We start from the raw sequence: 16,906 nt of genomic DNA on the forward strand, positions 1-16,906 counted from the left end.
GTTCAATTAAGATGGTTTTCCTCAATATGTTATTGGAGGAGTGTAGCGCTATAGACATACAAGCGTATTGACAAACTTTTTATGTGCTCCCCCCCTTTCCTCTAATACGTGTTTCATCTAGACAGCGGAGTTGCATAATCTGGGCTACAGTATTATGGTATAATGAAGCATATCATCCAGGCTCCACAATGTTGAATTTTTTTATAAATTGATATACTAGATTGGACTGTCTACATGGTTACATTTTTTACTGAGTCTACAGGTGTGGGAGGTGGGTGGGTAAGTAAGCAAGTTTATGTTAAATACTAGATTTCATAATATGCAACAAGTAGATACAGTAATCTTCGAAAATGGCTCCTCTGCTTGAGGTATGTCGTTACAGCATTGACCACAAAGAGACCATGTCGCAAGGCAATCAAGAAGTAGGGAGAAGCAGTGATTGATATTATGTGTTATATACATGCTTGCGATTGTATGGTTTTTAACTTAAATTACGGATTGTCGATATGCTGATAATATTGATTGCTACGTAACATGTAACGTTGTACTGAGCTTGTAATGACTGATATCTTCTGCATTATACTGTGATGATATTCTCTAATAAAAATGTTTAAAAAAAAAAAAGATGGTTTTCCTCCATCTGAAATGAGTTCTTGTGCAAATCAAGTCACATCTTACATGGACTACAGTTTCCTAGTTAAGCTGTGTTCTCATTTAGGCTATTGAATGAAGAATTGTGATTGCCAGTGTAGTTAGGATACACAATCTAGTCATGGCTGAGCAATCACTGATAATCAAATGATCCTTGCATCAGTTTGGTGTGTGTGGAAGAGCTAATAAGGCTTACAGTCCATTCTACAGTAATAGAAATTGCCAAAGTTAAGGCAGTAAAGCGTGTGAAGGAAGTTGCATAAAAATCCAGTAAAACGTCTGACTAGAAAAGTCCTATAGTAACTAATTGCACATTGTGAAGACAGAATGTATAATGCAGCCTGGTTCTTTGGTTAAAAAGTGTTATTTATCCTAGGTAGGGATTTTACATTCAGCTGAAACCTTGAACTACACTTAGTATTATTAAAACACAGAAGATAACTGTTGATAATAGATGCTATCTACTGTATGACATTATACCAGCTCGTCTTTGTTTTGCATGCCCTTCTCTACATAACAATATGCAGAGACTAGGTAAAATGCCAAAACTTGAGAATAAGATTTGCACAAGCAATGTCACCTCTCTTAAGTTACCTAGATGAGTTGGTAACACCCACAACAGCAGCATTTCCTTACAGAAGTTAGTAAAAGAAGTAATTAGCTCTGTAAAACCAAATTGACGTGAAGTGAACCCTGCCACACAAGGATGCCAAAGTACGTTCAGAAGGGACTGTAGCAAAGAACAAGAGTCTAAGAACCATCTCATCAACATCACTGAAATGGAACCTGGGAGTAAACTCAGTGGCGGGGACAAAGAATAATTCAACCACAGCAGAGGACTATAAGAACATTTTCAATAGAGGCATAATCCCTCAAGATAGAGCACAATCTTGTTTTGACTGGCCCAAATATCTTAATCTACCCAGTTACTTAAGTTTTCGGTCTGTCATATTTTTTATATAACTGCCCCCCTCCTTCTGCTCGCCATTTAATGTCCTATTTCTTTGCTTCCATTTTTTATCTTTCTTTTTTTTAATGAATGCATATTCATATATTTTTAAACCTATGCTGTGAGTTACACAAGGCCTGTTATGCAACAAAGATGGCTTTCAAATGTGCATTTTTCAATTTAATTGCATACAGTTTAATTCAGACGTTCAAGTTGATGATGTAGTAGCTTAGGAAGAATGAGGATGTAAAATCTAATCTGATGTAGTAGCCCGGTTGCTGGATTAGAGCATGTACGATAATTGGTGTACAGGCAGTGGAGTCCGAAAAGGAACTGGAGTTAGTCTTAAACAAGAGTAGGATGACAGATAAAATGAGCTCTGTTCTCTTTACAACATTGTAAACAGATGGTAACAAAACTTCCAATTTCTGCTATATGACCTACATTGCATGCCCTATTGACGTATCAACGTTGTATCCTGTAGCTACTCCCACGCACACATTGTGGAAACAGAATCCTGGATCTATCAATTCAGTGTGAGACGTTGACTGACACAATCCAGGTTCTTTTTAACTCCACAAACCGCTTTGTGTTAATTTTTCTGCTCTTAAGCCATTGAATTATGTATATCCTGATCACCCTTATAATGCTAGGGGTCAAAACGTCGTTAATGATTTCAACAAATGAGACCAAATAGTTGTAACGTTGTTCAGGTTACTGATCTACTTTGACTCAATCACTTGTGCCTACTACTGAAATCAGTTGAATGTTCCATTGTTGTTTGTTCTTTTATACACACTATTACTCTGGTTATTTTTCAGTCACAGTGTAATAAGTCGAGCACTGACACTTTTTTATATCGCAAACAAATGGGGTGCCTGAAATGAAGATCCGGGAGGTTGTCCGTTATCGCTAGACTCAGCGTTAGTCAGATTAAAATGAGAAGGCCATCCTTAATGGAAGAGGATGTCTCACACACATAATAGTGTCATGCTTCGTCTTCTACATCCTCTCCTCCTCCCTATCCCTCCTCCCCCCACGGTAAGATGGTACTACCAGGATGGACTCAACCTCTGCGAAGACTTGGCAATGGGAGGGAGTTCTTACATAAAACGTACTGGTCAAGGCAGGATCCAGGCAATCTAAAAATACATCAGAGTTTCTCGGTTATCAACTTTATTCATAAGGACTTGGGGTATGTCTAAAAACACTCAGCTTGGTGGGTAGATAGAGCCCAATGGCTCAAACCCATCTGCTGATCACCAACCTGTTTCTGCCCTCAATAATTAGTCTATCTTGTCTGGGTCATTTGTCATGGCTGATGGATCCCTACAAAAATAGCCAAGCAGCTTAATTTATCCTAAATGTTAATGCATGTGCATCACCAAACCACATAAACACCTTAGTGAGTCCTACCTGGGTTTCTTTCCAAAAGATTATCGTAGAAGACCTACCAGGAGGCGATATTAGAAAAAATACAAATGTATATAAATGGGACGCAGTATAATTCCTCATACAGAATCAGCAAATATATCTTCTAAAGACTTATAAGTGGGTCCGGTTCCTCTGTTACTATCACTGAATGATAATAGATTGATACCTGCTCTTGATTGAAATTTATTTTGTGATCATTGTAATTGTGCCACACAGAACATTTCATGTACATGGTGTTACAGGTGGTATTTGGGCTGCACCTGCTGTATTTAATTAGGGAGGTTTTTCAATGCATTAACTGCCTTTCCGTTGAATACATATTTTCTAAATTTACCCCTGGGTTATCCTACATCGAACATAATATCCTAGCATATATGACTGACAGTTGGCATCCTCTGCCAGTGCTTACCCGTTGTACTTTCATTAATTGCCCTTAGGAATACAGGTGTGTCTTTCATACTCACCTATCGCGCCCTCTTTAAAAACAGCCACATTCCTAGAAGGAATGCACACTTTGGCTGATTAAAGTATCAATGCAGGCACAATGATGGGTTGTAATGCAGTAAAATCACTCAACTCTTAAGATTCCTAATTTTGACAGCACTTTTCTGGAGCTCAGTCTGTTGCTCTATAAATGACGCTATCGAGAATGCCATGGGAGGACCTATAAAATGAGAAACTGGTCCAAGATCCCCTCCATGAATACAAAAGTCCTGCGAAACATGATGACTAATGTGGAGGGTTACACCAATGAGTATCTAGTCTTAATCACTTTCATTCTGAGAGCTGCATCCGACAACGTATCAAGAAGGAAAAGTAGAAATGGACTGATTGAGCCAAAGTAGTTGGACTGAGGTCATGCAGCATGATACAATCAGACCAGCGAGACAGAGAGGAACTAAGAAGTTTGGCAGAATCCACGATCACTTGAAATGTGCAGACCTTGAAGTAGTCCAGTGGATAATGGTGATTGTCCTCTCTGTAGAACAGAGAGGTGTAGACTAGTGATTCTAGCAGTTAGAGCATACTGTAGATATTCTGCAGATTTGGGCAATTGAAGACAAGTTTACCAAGTAGCGAAGTAGTTAAAACATTGTCAACACATCGATCTATGCATGGATGAGCGTGCCCTGAAGACGTTGAACTGGAGGATAACTGCTCTGTGACCTGCAGCCACAAGAGTTCCAGAGGAATAACAGACTATGTAACTTGCTGATAATAATTAAACTTTGCATACTGTTCTGGTGAAAAGAATGAAAACACTTTAAAGTTAGTTTTGGAGACAATGTTTAGCTTATAAATCTTCACTAAGGAGTATGACCAGCATGTGCAGTTGTCCTAAGTGTATAACCCCTTTACTAAATAAAATAAAATGCAAGGAAGAAACAGTGATCACCTTTGCTGTAATGTGATGGAGAAAGTGGCTAAAAAGACATAATTAATGCTTGAAATTAGACAAATGCTCATCTGTAACAATTTAAGTCTTCACAATGGTAGATGCAGGTCCCACTGTCTCTGAATATTTAAATAGACCGAGTTACTGATTACCTCACTTGCCCATCTACTCACAATGTCCTTACTCACATTTTCTGCACTTTGCTTTACTCAGGGCGAAGACCTTCAGCTCTTTAAAGAGTGATGTGATGATCATTTATTCACGGAAATATTTTCACTGTTAGCGGTGGCCTTACTGCACATATTAGCATCAGTATTTTATTATAACTATTGTTCAGCTTCCAGGGCATGAGGTTTGTGTGTATGTGTGTGTTTATTTTCAGAGTGACTGACATTTCCTATATTTTTTTCCTCAGGTGCTGCATATTGCCAGTTCATGGACATGCTCTTTCCAGGGTCCATACTCCTGAAGAAGGTCAAGTTCCAGGCAAAATTGGAGCATGAGTATATCCACAACTTTAAAGTACTACAAGCTGCTTTCAAGAAGATGGGTGTCGATAAAGTATGTTCTGCTTATGATCACTTTATTCTCAAAAGAAACAAGGAACCGTAGCATGGTTTCACTAAATACAAGCTGTACTTTAACAGAAAAAATGTGAAGTGCACCTCGATCTGTACCGTCTCCCACCTCCCAAGCTGGCGTCTAACCGTAAAACCCATTCACGGTTAGACGCCAGCTTGGAGGCGGAAGACGGTATGGATCGAGGTGCCACTCTGCTCTACATTCTGGAATAATGATGTTCCCCTAAACATATGGGGTCCTGTTGAATAAATGGTTAATATCCATACCAGGAATGTACATTGTTCCAAAATATGATGAACTATGGCTTTCCTTTGGTTGCAATACCCCGAAAGACAAATGTATGCCCTGACGAAGTCCACATTTAGTGGACAAAATGCGTTGGCTATTCAGTATCATTTTCTATGAAACGAGAAAAAGAAAGGTTATCTTGGATATCACATACAAAGAATGGACTAATTGACTGTGGAATTTTAACCGGGCGGTGCACTTCATTTATCTGTTGAACTTCTTTGATCCTTTGAAGTCGCATCTTGGAAACAGCAGGTGCAGTGGATGTGCACGCAATACTGCGTTTTACAATAGATACTTGGACTTGAAATTTTGTTGGGGGGATAAGGAGGGAAGTGCGACTGCCTTACTGGCTCGCTGTTTCATTGTTTTGTACAACTGCACGTTGTTTGTCTACATTTACCTGAACTGTGGACCTACCTGTTGGCATTCACCTCATACACTTAAGCTGAAACAGTGGTACACCTAAATGGGAGCAGACCATGACGCCTCTTCATCCACAGTGTTGTGTAGCAGAATCAAGTGTTACACGGAGATGGCATGCTCATATTTTTTAAGCTTACATTGGTACTGATTGATGATAATGCTGGTAGTCTGTGGGTGTGGGCTGTAGGGCATATCACAATTGAAGTAATTCCATTGATTCAGGATTTTCCAGATTTTTTTATCTACAAAAGTCCCAGGTGCCAATAAATATAGACTCATCACCTACCTCTCCAACAAACCGAATGACAATGTGCCAATATCCTCCAATTAAGCAGTAGTCAATATAAAGTGCTATTGAGCATGGCAAGATAATGTCCCCATTAGTACTGAATTGGAGAGTCTCTTCATTTTTTAATGTTTTAATCTGCTGGAACTGAGCTTAAGCTGCCACTTCGAAGCTTTGCTTGGTAACCAGGTATCTTTTTTATAGTTTGGCCTATCTTTTTCTCTTGCATTTCTTTTTGAGTAAGTAGCAGTGAGATATAATGAAGGTGAGCTACAGTTACTACATGCCTAGGTATATGTCTAGTGAGGATTCAATGCTCCCAGGAAGATGTTGTTAAAGCTGGTGTTAGGTTTTTTTTTTTTTTTTACAAAGATCTACATATGTTGTTCAATGAACTGGTGGTTGTTACCTAGAGGGTGTTGGACGATGTGGAATTGTGTGTGGTTCTAGGCAAAATATTTATTTTCTATTGACAGTCAAATGTGGAGAACTCTTCCAATGTCAGTCACTTGCATGGGATCAAGCATCTGGAGATAACTGCTACACCTCCTGCAACTTTGCCTCCCTGATCCAGACAATTAATAGCTAAATAGCCTGAGGGAATGAAGAGGTCCCATAGTAGTTGTGAGGAACTATTTAGCCACCTTTCACTTAAGTAGGGAGAAGGAGAGAGATGGACAGCGCTGACCTTGAGTGGCATAGATGACTGGAATGGGCAATCTGCAGAACTTACCTCACCTCCTAGCCAGAGACACCAGTCCCATCTTCTCCTGACTTTCAGGTCCGTTTTGTGCTGGTCACAGGTAAGAAGGGATGCAGAATGCCTCTCTGTGCTCCCAAGGTTGTTGAGCTAGAGTAGAGTGTCCTGTGGACCTGGCAGATCTGGGATATTCCCCCGATGCTGTATTCCGACTTGCAGCTCACACAGAGTCCTCTTCTAAGGGGCCCATCTTGCCTAGTACCTTGTACTAAAGCCATTTTCAGCTTTGCTCTAAAACGTAGATGAATCTGCCTTCTGTACCATCATTTGGTTACTTGCCAACTCAGTTTAGCCATGCAAGACTGTTGTCATCCATTGGCACGATGTCCAGATCATGTAATACACCACAGATACAGGTGTGTTCAGCCACTCAAAATCCGCCATGGCAGGAACCAAGGGATTGTGGTTTAACTTCAACACGTCTTTCCAGTTCAGAAGAGGGGCATTCTTTCCAGCAGAGCCACACTCAAATATAGTAGGGAGTTTTCTTACCCAAAACAGGCAGGTGGTGTGGGCACACACCACATCAGAGCCTTAACATCCAAGAGCTGCTGCAGTGACACCAGAGACCCATGGTACAGGCAGGATGCACTGGTTAACCCTATGTGTGTCTTCAGACGACCTTGGAGCTGTTGACTGGAAGGCAGGGGCACCTTTTTGTGGTATTTTCTAAAATCTTGCATACCTAGATCAAGGTTGTATGGTCACTGCATTTCCGTATGTGCTCATAAAGTCTTAAACAAAAGATCATAATTCTCCAGTACATCACCATTACATCTGAGAAGATTACCTAACAGATTGGCTTTCAGGAAAGAAATTAAGACATGGCCCTTCACCCAACTTTAATGTATGTGTGGTTATGTCTCAGCTTATCTTTACCCCAGCGCCAAGACGCCTCGGCAGTAGTGCGCTCTACAAATACCGTCAGTCAGTCAGTCCAGTATATTGTGTAGCAGAATGTGCCCTAGAACTGGCCCCACAGAAAGCTGGTGGCTATAAACTAAAGGATATCATTGAGCACATGTCTTTGCTGAGATATCAATTGGAGCGTTATGGAAAGTGTACCTCACAGGACACTCATGATACAATGTCTCATAAACATTCAGCAGTGCTGCTACCGTAAGTTCAAGTCTGTGAATCTGCAGAGAATATTTGGGCTTTCAAACTCGAAGCTCCACGAACTCTCTATAAGGTGCGAGCAAAGTGCAGAGCTGCTCAGGTGTCGTTATTGTAGATGCTAAGATTTTTCGGCACATTGTCTTATGTGCAGATATGGAAGACATAATGTTTTGTCGGCTAAAAAGGCTCATAATTATGCACCTGATATTATATGAACTTGGCATGGCAGCCTATTGTGCATACTACCATAGGTATTTTCAAAAATGATTATTTAAATTCATCTGAGCATCATGTGTCAGAAAGATTTAAGAAATAAAACTTTATAGTAAGAACTCATTGTATCAACTTATACCTTCCTGATTAGGCAGGAAAAATATCAATGAGGGTGTGCTGTGTGCACACATCTGGGTGAAGAGTCAAGATGGCCGCGATGTAGGAGCTCTTGGCTACAACTCCTGGGGTTTGGGATTACCTATCTTTACATATCTCTTGCTTACCCCTGCCATCCAAGTCAACAACCATCATCTGGTGAATACAGACAGTTCGAAGAACACAGACCTACACAACAACCACTTACCTGATGCTCTGGTTGTTATCTTGGCTCCAAGGCACTGACCAACTCACGTGTTGGAAGTACTTCAGCGCGGCACCTGGCAGGAACATGGCGATGGATGTCCACCGCAACCGGAGAGAGAGAGGAGCTGGGTGGTGAATGGATCCCGGACTGCATGATCTGGTGAACCGGTGAGTGCCTACCTCCCCCTCTGCCACAGCTCCGCATCTTGAGTCAGCCTTCACCAGAGGCTAGCAAGGTCGAGATCCCCTTGTCCAGGGTTAGCTGCTGCACAGTAAAAGTTCCTGCCGGCCTGTCCGTGACCAGATTAAAGCAGTAAAGCAGAAGAATTCCTGAGAGGCAGGTCACCATCGCCTCTTGCCCTCCGTAATGGCTATTTTCCGTTCATTTCATTAAGTGCCCTAAGCACTTGTGCCTTCGACTACTCCTGCCCACCCGGCCCGAATGGACTCAGCATGACGCTCACATGAGAGCGGTCGAGCGCCAGCGATTCCTGGATGCGCTCGCCTCTCATCTCTGTTTGAAAAAATGCCATAAGCACCTGTGCCTTCGACTACCCCAGCCCGCCCTGCTCGAATGAACGCAGCATGACGCCTACATGTGAGCGGTTGAGCGCCAAAGATCCCTGGATGCATTCGCCTCTCATCTCGCTCATATACTCCAAAGCTAAGCAGCTTTGGGCCATAGCCTCCTAGTTAAACAGCCTCCCCCCAACTTCCTGAAATCGAACACCAGCCCCCATCAGCTTGCCAGGCTTTTGTCTATTGGCTACAGTGTAGAGTGAGCCTAGCGAGGGGGTGATCCAGAGGCACCTGCACACCATCCTCCTGTGCACTCTGATACCTACTTTACCACTATGATCAGGGCCATCGTTCTGAACCCTACGATATCCTGACACTGTTAGATCTTGCACCAGAACAAGTCCGGTGTCCTACTCTCTTTCCTGGACAGTGTGTTCACTTGAAACCAGTGCTCCTACGTGACTAACCCACCTCTACCGGTCCTCAAAACCCTCAAGGCCCAAACCTCTATTTTGTGACTCCGACTTGGCCCACTCACAGAAGATGGCGCCCACTCTCTTAGAAGTGCAACTAAAACAGGACTTGCACCCTCCAACACACAACCCAGCAAAAGTGGCGGCCTACCTTTGACTGTAACTATTAGGATATAAGGGAAGAAGGGGGTAAGAGAAAGGATAAAGGAAGAGAAGGAAGAAAAGGGAAAGGAAAGAGAAGAAAGGGGGGAAATAAGGAAGAGAACAAGGAGAAGATATTAATCTAAAAAAGGGGAAGGAAGGGAAGAAAAGGAGTGAAAGCCTATCTCTCCCTCTTTTATTATTTCTTTGAAGCTTCTCCTTTTTTCTCTCTTTCTTCCTTGTGGGCGCATATTTTCTCCTCAAAGGTAACATCTCTCTTCACATAATGGACCCAAAGCTAGATCCCTCAGGTCTCCATGCCTTCACCATTAATTACCCTCCTAATATATCAAAACATGCATCTAAAAGGTACAGACACCAGCTACTCAAAACCAGCCCTGAAACACTTCTCTCAGATCCATATTTCTTGCCAATAAGGGTAAACTAATCAATGGCCTCATCTTCTACTCCACAAAACGGCCACAATGTAGGAATGTCTTTTATTCCATGCTTCGTATCACTGACACCAGAAAAACTCCTTATGGCCTCAAACTATGTTTCTCCCTCGCCCTTCTGCAATGCGAATGCTACCATATCCCTATACAACAATGGTATTATCCTAATGCAAGCTTGGAATGACAATTTAGATATAATGGATAAGATCTTCCCTATCCTCAAGAAAGCGGTGAACAATAAGAGTTCACATCCCCCCTCAAATAACCCTGGTTACCATGATGGCACTCACACACAACATCAAACGTCCTGGGTGACTCCAACATCACCCAGCCCTCCCGATAAGCGATCTCTACAGACTTAGCAATGCCAGAGTCCTCATCCCCCGCAGGGCCTATGAATCAAATGGTTAGTTGCCTTGCACTTGCACATACTCCCCCAGCCTCTATGTGGACATACTTTGAGTTTCCCACCTTTGAACCTTCTCCCAGTCATCTGCTCAACCAGATCTCCCACGCGGCTACTCCCCCCTACCGGAACTCACACAACAACCCTTAACCAACTGTCACCACTTTGACTACGCAGCACGCCTTGATGAGGTCTCTATCTGCATGCGCCACCTCATGGACAAACTCCAGAAATTGACAGCCATCCCTGTCAAGCTTCTGCCCATGCATCTAGTACCCTGGGGAACCGGCCCAGTTCCCAAACAGGCTTATATCCTACCCAAGGCCCGCACACCTTTCATCTTAACTGAAAAACTATAGCCTTCACCAATGCCTCCTCTCTTCCCAGGAGACTGAAGGCTGATTTATATGACAGCGACATCCGCAACCTACTCCTCTCTTATACCAACCCAATAGAGACTAACAAAACCTACCGGTGTCAAATCCAAGTGAACCCCATCAGAGAACCCTCACACAATCAAAAGATGTATAAATAGCAATAACCTCAAGTGCATTAACATCCCTCGGACTGCCACCAGCCATTCTACTGGCCAGCTAAAATGCGTACTTCTCAACTGCAGGTCAGCTAGTAAACATGCACCCAATATCTACGATCTCATCCTAAGAAATGAGCCTGATATTGTTATCCTCACAGAAACCGCTCCTCTACTCAAATCCTTGACCTACTAGTCCCTTCCAGCCCGACCTAATTTGACTCGACAGAACTATGAAACTGGGCAGAGGAATAGTTTGCATATACCGAAACACACACTGTGTATCAATCAGAAACCGTCACCTCACCCACCCAGTGAATATCTCTGCATCAACATCTCGAGCAATAACAGCCTCATTACAAACTACACACATTCTACCACTCCCTGGAGACAATTTGACATTCATTGAACAAATCATGGAAATCATCACATCCAACAATGAACCCAAAGCGATCCAAATGTTCCTTGGAGCCTTCAACCTCCTCTGGATAATCCGGACGACCATGCAGTGAACTATCAAAAAACTTTCCTATCCGACCCAATTCTGCAACAGCCCAACCGTCAACAAGGGAGAAACACTGGACCTTATATCTAAAATTAACAACGTCACACTGGAATCCATTATCCCCTGCCACTGGTCTGACCACTACAGCATCATCTTCTTTAACAACTTGGAGGTGACCCCGAAGGGTGACCAACCCAAGAAACAAAACAATGGAAAAGGAATCTCTGAAACATCAATCCCAAAGTTTTAGCAACCCGATGTAACACTGCCTTGACTCACCAAGCAGGCATGATGGATATACATGACATCACAGAGTTTTATAATTCCTCTATTTCTTGAATCCTTGATTCTATTGCCCCCCTTCAACAAAAAACATTTAAACTAAAATCTCCAAACCTTGGTTCAATGACAATCTAAACTCCGAGCGACACTATCTAAGATCAGCCGAAAGAACCTGGAGATCCATACCCTCCACCTAACACCTGAAACACCTTAGATCAGTAAGGGACTCATACAACAGAAAAATCAGAGATGCAAAACCGACTTCTTTAAAACTCTGTTTAACCAAGCCAGAAATCATTCCCAAAAACCTTTTGAAATCTTCAAGTAACAATGCACCAAACCTGTCATACCATGGTGACATCATCCCCCCAGCCTATGAGCAATTGGCCTAATTCTTCTTGGAGAAATCAAAACCCATTGAAAACGACCTACAATCAAAGTGGGAACTTCTTCCAACTATAGGGCTCGCTTCCCCGCTCGCCTCTCTGGGCCCAGACCAGTTTGTTCCCCCTGGAGATGCCCTCAAAAACAAATGCCTCCTGGAACACTTTCACTCCCCTCAATAAAAGTGAAATCTATAACATTCTTCTTGCGGTCAACCCATCTAACCACTTCTGCGACCCACTACCACACCCAGTCTTCAAAGAAATAGAAGCTACTATTCTCCCTACATGGTCTAACATTGTAAACGCCTCAGTATTGCAAGGCACTATCCCATAGTGCCTAAAAGTAGGGCAGCTAACCTCTATACTAAAAAAAAACTAACGCAGACTGCTCAGATTGTAACGATTTCCAACATCCCCACTCTGGCGAAACTTCTGGAAACATGCATGCAAATTCAACTCTGTAACCACATTGAGAACTTCCAACTCCTGGATCAACATCAATCTGGTTTTACAAGGACACAGCACAAAATCTGCACTCACTCATATCATGGATGACATACTAAAAATGATCGACCAATTCCAAGCCGGCGACCAAGATGGCCGCACAGCACTGAAGCTCCTTAGCCCGAATCCTCATGACAACATAGTGTTGTTGTCGCCTTTCCCCTCGCAAATGTTGCTATCCTGCCACCGGCACCAACGAAGCATGCTGTGAGGGCTATCTGATCCCTGTGCCATGCTATTGAGCTGCTGAGGGACCCTACTGGAGCAGGAGGCAGCCCAGCCTGCCTCGGAGGCCCACCGACGACAGGGGTAGCGGGTGAGCCTGAGGCCGGGGCTGCTGTGCACCGCTGGGCCTCCTCTCCGTCCATCCCCGCTCTGGCCTGGGGTCTGCAGGCTTAATTTGGAATCATCCACAGGGGCCCACGGCGCCCACCCGAGGTGAGTGGCTGGTGCCGTCGCAGACATGCGCCGGCTAGGGTGGCAGCTGGCCTGATCTGCGGCCGCTTCCCCGCCCCGGCTTTTCATTCCGACATTGGGCCCTCCCTGTCCCCCACGCCAGAGGCTTTTTATCCTTACCCTGAGGTTGACCATATGGCCAGACATCACTGCCATGACAGCGCAGGGCTGCTGGCCCTAATCTACAGGCCTGAGAAAAACTTGACCTACCCTGCCCTTACCTGCATTATCTAGATCGCTGCCTTAGACGTCCCAGCCCATGTAGACAGGGCTGGGACGCTGCATCCTTCACCTTGTGACACAGGCAGGACCTGGCAGCACAGCGGTGGTGACGGGGGGGGGGGCACCCGAATCTATTTCTGGGCCCAGGCTGTGTGGGATTCCCTTGCTGCACTTCTTGCTTCCTCATCCCTGCACTACAATGGGCAGCCCGACCCAGTCAAGCACAATTATTGGGCGGCATTCTCCATGTTTTGTGGCCTTCTTTAGGGGAACTAATATCTGCCAGGCACGCCCTAGAGGCCCCACGTTGGCGAGGGCCCCAAAATAGTTTGCTACTTGACGCGTGGGGTACCCACCGGGCTCCTGCTTTTTAATCTCCACTCCACTGCTGGGTATTGCCAATTCTTTGCTCTCTGGCGGAGGGGCCCACGACCCACGCCTTACCAACTCACAATTCTAAGGGCTGCATAGACAGGTCCCAAGCCTTAACTGCATTTGCTGACGACACCCCGCAGACACAATCTCAAGCTGCGCAAGTTGAGCACGGTGCACCGGTCCGCCAGGGACAGACCCTAGACTCAGATGGTGAGGCAGCCATAATAGCAGAACTAAGATTCAGATTTCGCGCCATTGATGCAAGATTCAACACTCTTGTTACGCGGTTTAACAAAATGGGAGAGCGCCTGGACAGGCAAGGCACCCGGTTGGATGCGGCCGATGAGCGCATATCCACACACGAAGACCAGACAAGAAATAGGACACACCGCCTGGAAAAAACAGAACGACTTCTTAAAGCTGTCAAAAATGAAGATATAAAAGCCAGAGCCAGGAGAAATAACATACATATTTTGGGATTGGCAGAATCAACCAACCTCGGATGCCCAGAGCTCTTTGTAGAGACATTACTTACCGATTTGTTTGGGCCCCAACACTTCTCCAAAGTACTCCTTGTAGAATGGGTACACAGATCCTTGGGCCCACGCCCTGGAGCCCCCCCCGAGGCCTATAATTGTACGTCTCTTTAAACTATAGTGACCGCAACACTGCCCTCCGCTTGGCCCGTGAGAACTCTCCCCTGCATTATCAGGGCTCCTCGCTCTCCTTTTACCCTGAACACATTGCGGCGGTCAAGGAAGTGTGGCGAAAGTTTACGGACGTTAAGGCGTAACTTCGCAAACTTTGCCTGAAATACACCATGCTGTCCTCAATGAGATTGCGGGCGACTGTAGGCGACAAACCCCGCTTTTTTGACACTCCGGCATACGCATTAGCCATCTGCAAGACACAAAGGAATAACAATCATAAGAGCCCTCCCTACTCATCTGGATTCTCATCCCCTGATCGACTACTGGCGGCCAGTGCATTACTCTTTCGAATAACAACTCTACTTTTTCTGCTATCATTGGAATACCCATCCATGGCCATGCACATAACTGCCTTTACTGCTGAAATACAGTTGCATGCTTACTGATTAATCCATGGCTTTGCAAACTAAAGGGACTTCCACCCTTCATAATCACTCTCTCTATTTCAGTGATGTATCTTGCAGATCGGGTGTTGGGCCCCCGAAGTGTTGCCCACACCCACAGATAATTTCGACTGTTTTTGATGTTAATATTCGGATTTCACAAGGTTGTTGTTTCCTGATGTGGGTGGGGGGGTTCATTGGGACTTGCTCGTTTTCTGTCTTCTCTCAGACTTCTTTTTCCCCTCTCTTCTCCCTCTTGTGTGGACCTTCTTCCCTCTTCCATAGAGTACACTCCACATGTATACTCCGTACACTCTCACTCTGGCACCTTCATGACGGCAACTCTGAGTCCTAACACACAGGTGAAGCACGGCTACTGACTTGGAATATTCGCGGCCTCAACAACCCTCGGAAATGTAAGCTAGTACTATCTTACCTGCACAAACACCAAATTAAGATAGCTTTTCTGCAGGAAAACCACCTGATTGATTGATTGATTGATAAAAATTTATATTGCGCAAGACAATAACCCGAAGGTATCAAGGCGCCTAACAATAACATCAGAAGTCTGAGTCAATCATCATTACACATAGGCCTGTAAGAAAAGGCGGGTTTTTAAAGCACCGCGAAAGGTCTGCAGGGAAGGCAGGGACCTAAGATCATTCCACCACTTGGGGGCTAACGTGGAGAAAGCCCTGCCACCCCATTTAGCCTTTCGCACACGAGGGGCTGAGAGAAGCAATTTCCCGGAGGAACGCAAATTCCTTCCGGGAATGTAGTGGGAGATGATAGAGCCCACTCCAGAGTCACTGTTCCCTGCGATGGCTCTATATGTCATGCACAGGACCTTAAACCGTACTCGGTACTCCACAGGAAGCCAGTGCAACATTTTTCTGGCTAAAGTGGCCGAGGAACGTCTGGGAACATCCAGAACAAATCTGGCCACAGCATTCTGGACAACCTGCAAGCGCTGCAGGAGGGTCTTATTTAGCCCCGCATACAGCGCATTGCAGTAGTCCAGGCGTGAACCGATGAGCGCAACCGCTATTTGCTTTCTGGACTGCACAGAAAGATATTTCCTGATCCTTCGCAGGGTATGGATAAGGCCCCAACAGGTGGAGATGGTCCTACTCACCTGTCTGCCCATATCCAGGGCAGGATCTATCATCACCCCAAGATTTTTTGCAGATGTAGTGGGGGAGGGACATACACCTAGCGAGTCAGGCCACCAACTGGAGGACCAGATATTTTCGTTCCCACCAAACACCATCACCTCAGTCTTCTCCCCATTCAGTTTGAGGGAGTTCTGAATCATCCAGTGTCCGACCGCCTCCATACAAGATCTAAATTTGGAGACGGTCTGCACATCTGAATGGGAGAGAGAGACGAGTATTTGGGTGTCGTCAGCATAGGATACTACCTCCATCCCGAAAGTTCTTATTAGTCTGGCCAGTGGGGTCACATAGATGTTAAATAGGGTCGGGCTAAGAGCCGACCCTTGTGGGACCCCACAAAGCACAGGCCGGGATGGAGATAGAAACCTGCCTCTGCAATCCTTTCCCCCTTTTGCCTCCTCCAGGGGACCTCACCGATTCTTCGCAGGATACAGCACATAATCCTGTGGTGTATGTATATTGATAAACAACAGCCTCCCCTTCATGCACCACACCAGCATCGCAGATGAACATGGGCGATATATATCTTAGTGACGGGGGCACTGTTGGGCAAATAACCCCTGTTTCTTAACATTTATGCTCCTAACACTGACTACCCCACTTTATTCCTGAAATACACACACTGCTTGACCGACATGAACCAGACACCTTAATCATTGGTGGCAATCTGAATCTATGGCTGGATCTCAGCTGCGACACTTCCGGAACTGGGCAGGGCTCTAAACCCCAGGCCTTGCGGGCCTACCATGATCTTTTGGCCTCAATGACACTCTGCAATACATGGCACACACAGCACCCCGGAGATCCAGGTTACACATTCCACTCGGCACTGCACTCTTTGTGGACACGTATTGATTATTGGTTTGCAGACGCCCCTACTTGTCAATGGATAGACAATATAGAAACACTGCCCCT

At 44.8% G+C, this 16,906-nt stretch overlaps 1 protein-coding gene across 9 annotated transcripts in view; it reads left to right on the plus strand.

The window, feature by feature from the left end:
- The window catches only part of MAPRE3 (microtubule associated protein RP/EB family member 3), a 692,788-nt gene that overhangs the window by 499,457 nt on the left and 176,425 nt on the right, over positions 1-16,906 (plus strand). For all 9 annotated transcript variants that reach the window (XM_078650043.1, XM_078650048.1, XM_078650046.1 and 6 more), the window contains one exon: positions 4,846-4,991. In XM_078650043.1, the coding sequence (XP_078506169.1) occupies positions 4,846-4,991 (146 nt within the window). The remainder of the gene's footprint in view (positions 1-4,845; positions 4,992-16,906) is intronic.

The sequence above is a fragment of the Lissotriton helveticus genome, chromosome 6 (genome assembly GCF_964261635.1).
Source record: "Lissotriton helveticus chromosome 6, aLisHel1.1, whole genome shotgun sequence".
NCBI classification, from domain to species: domain Eukaryota; kingdom Metazoa; phylum Chordata; class Amphibia; order Caudata; family Salamandridae; genus Lissotriton; species Lissotriton helveticus.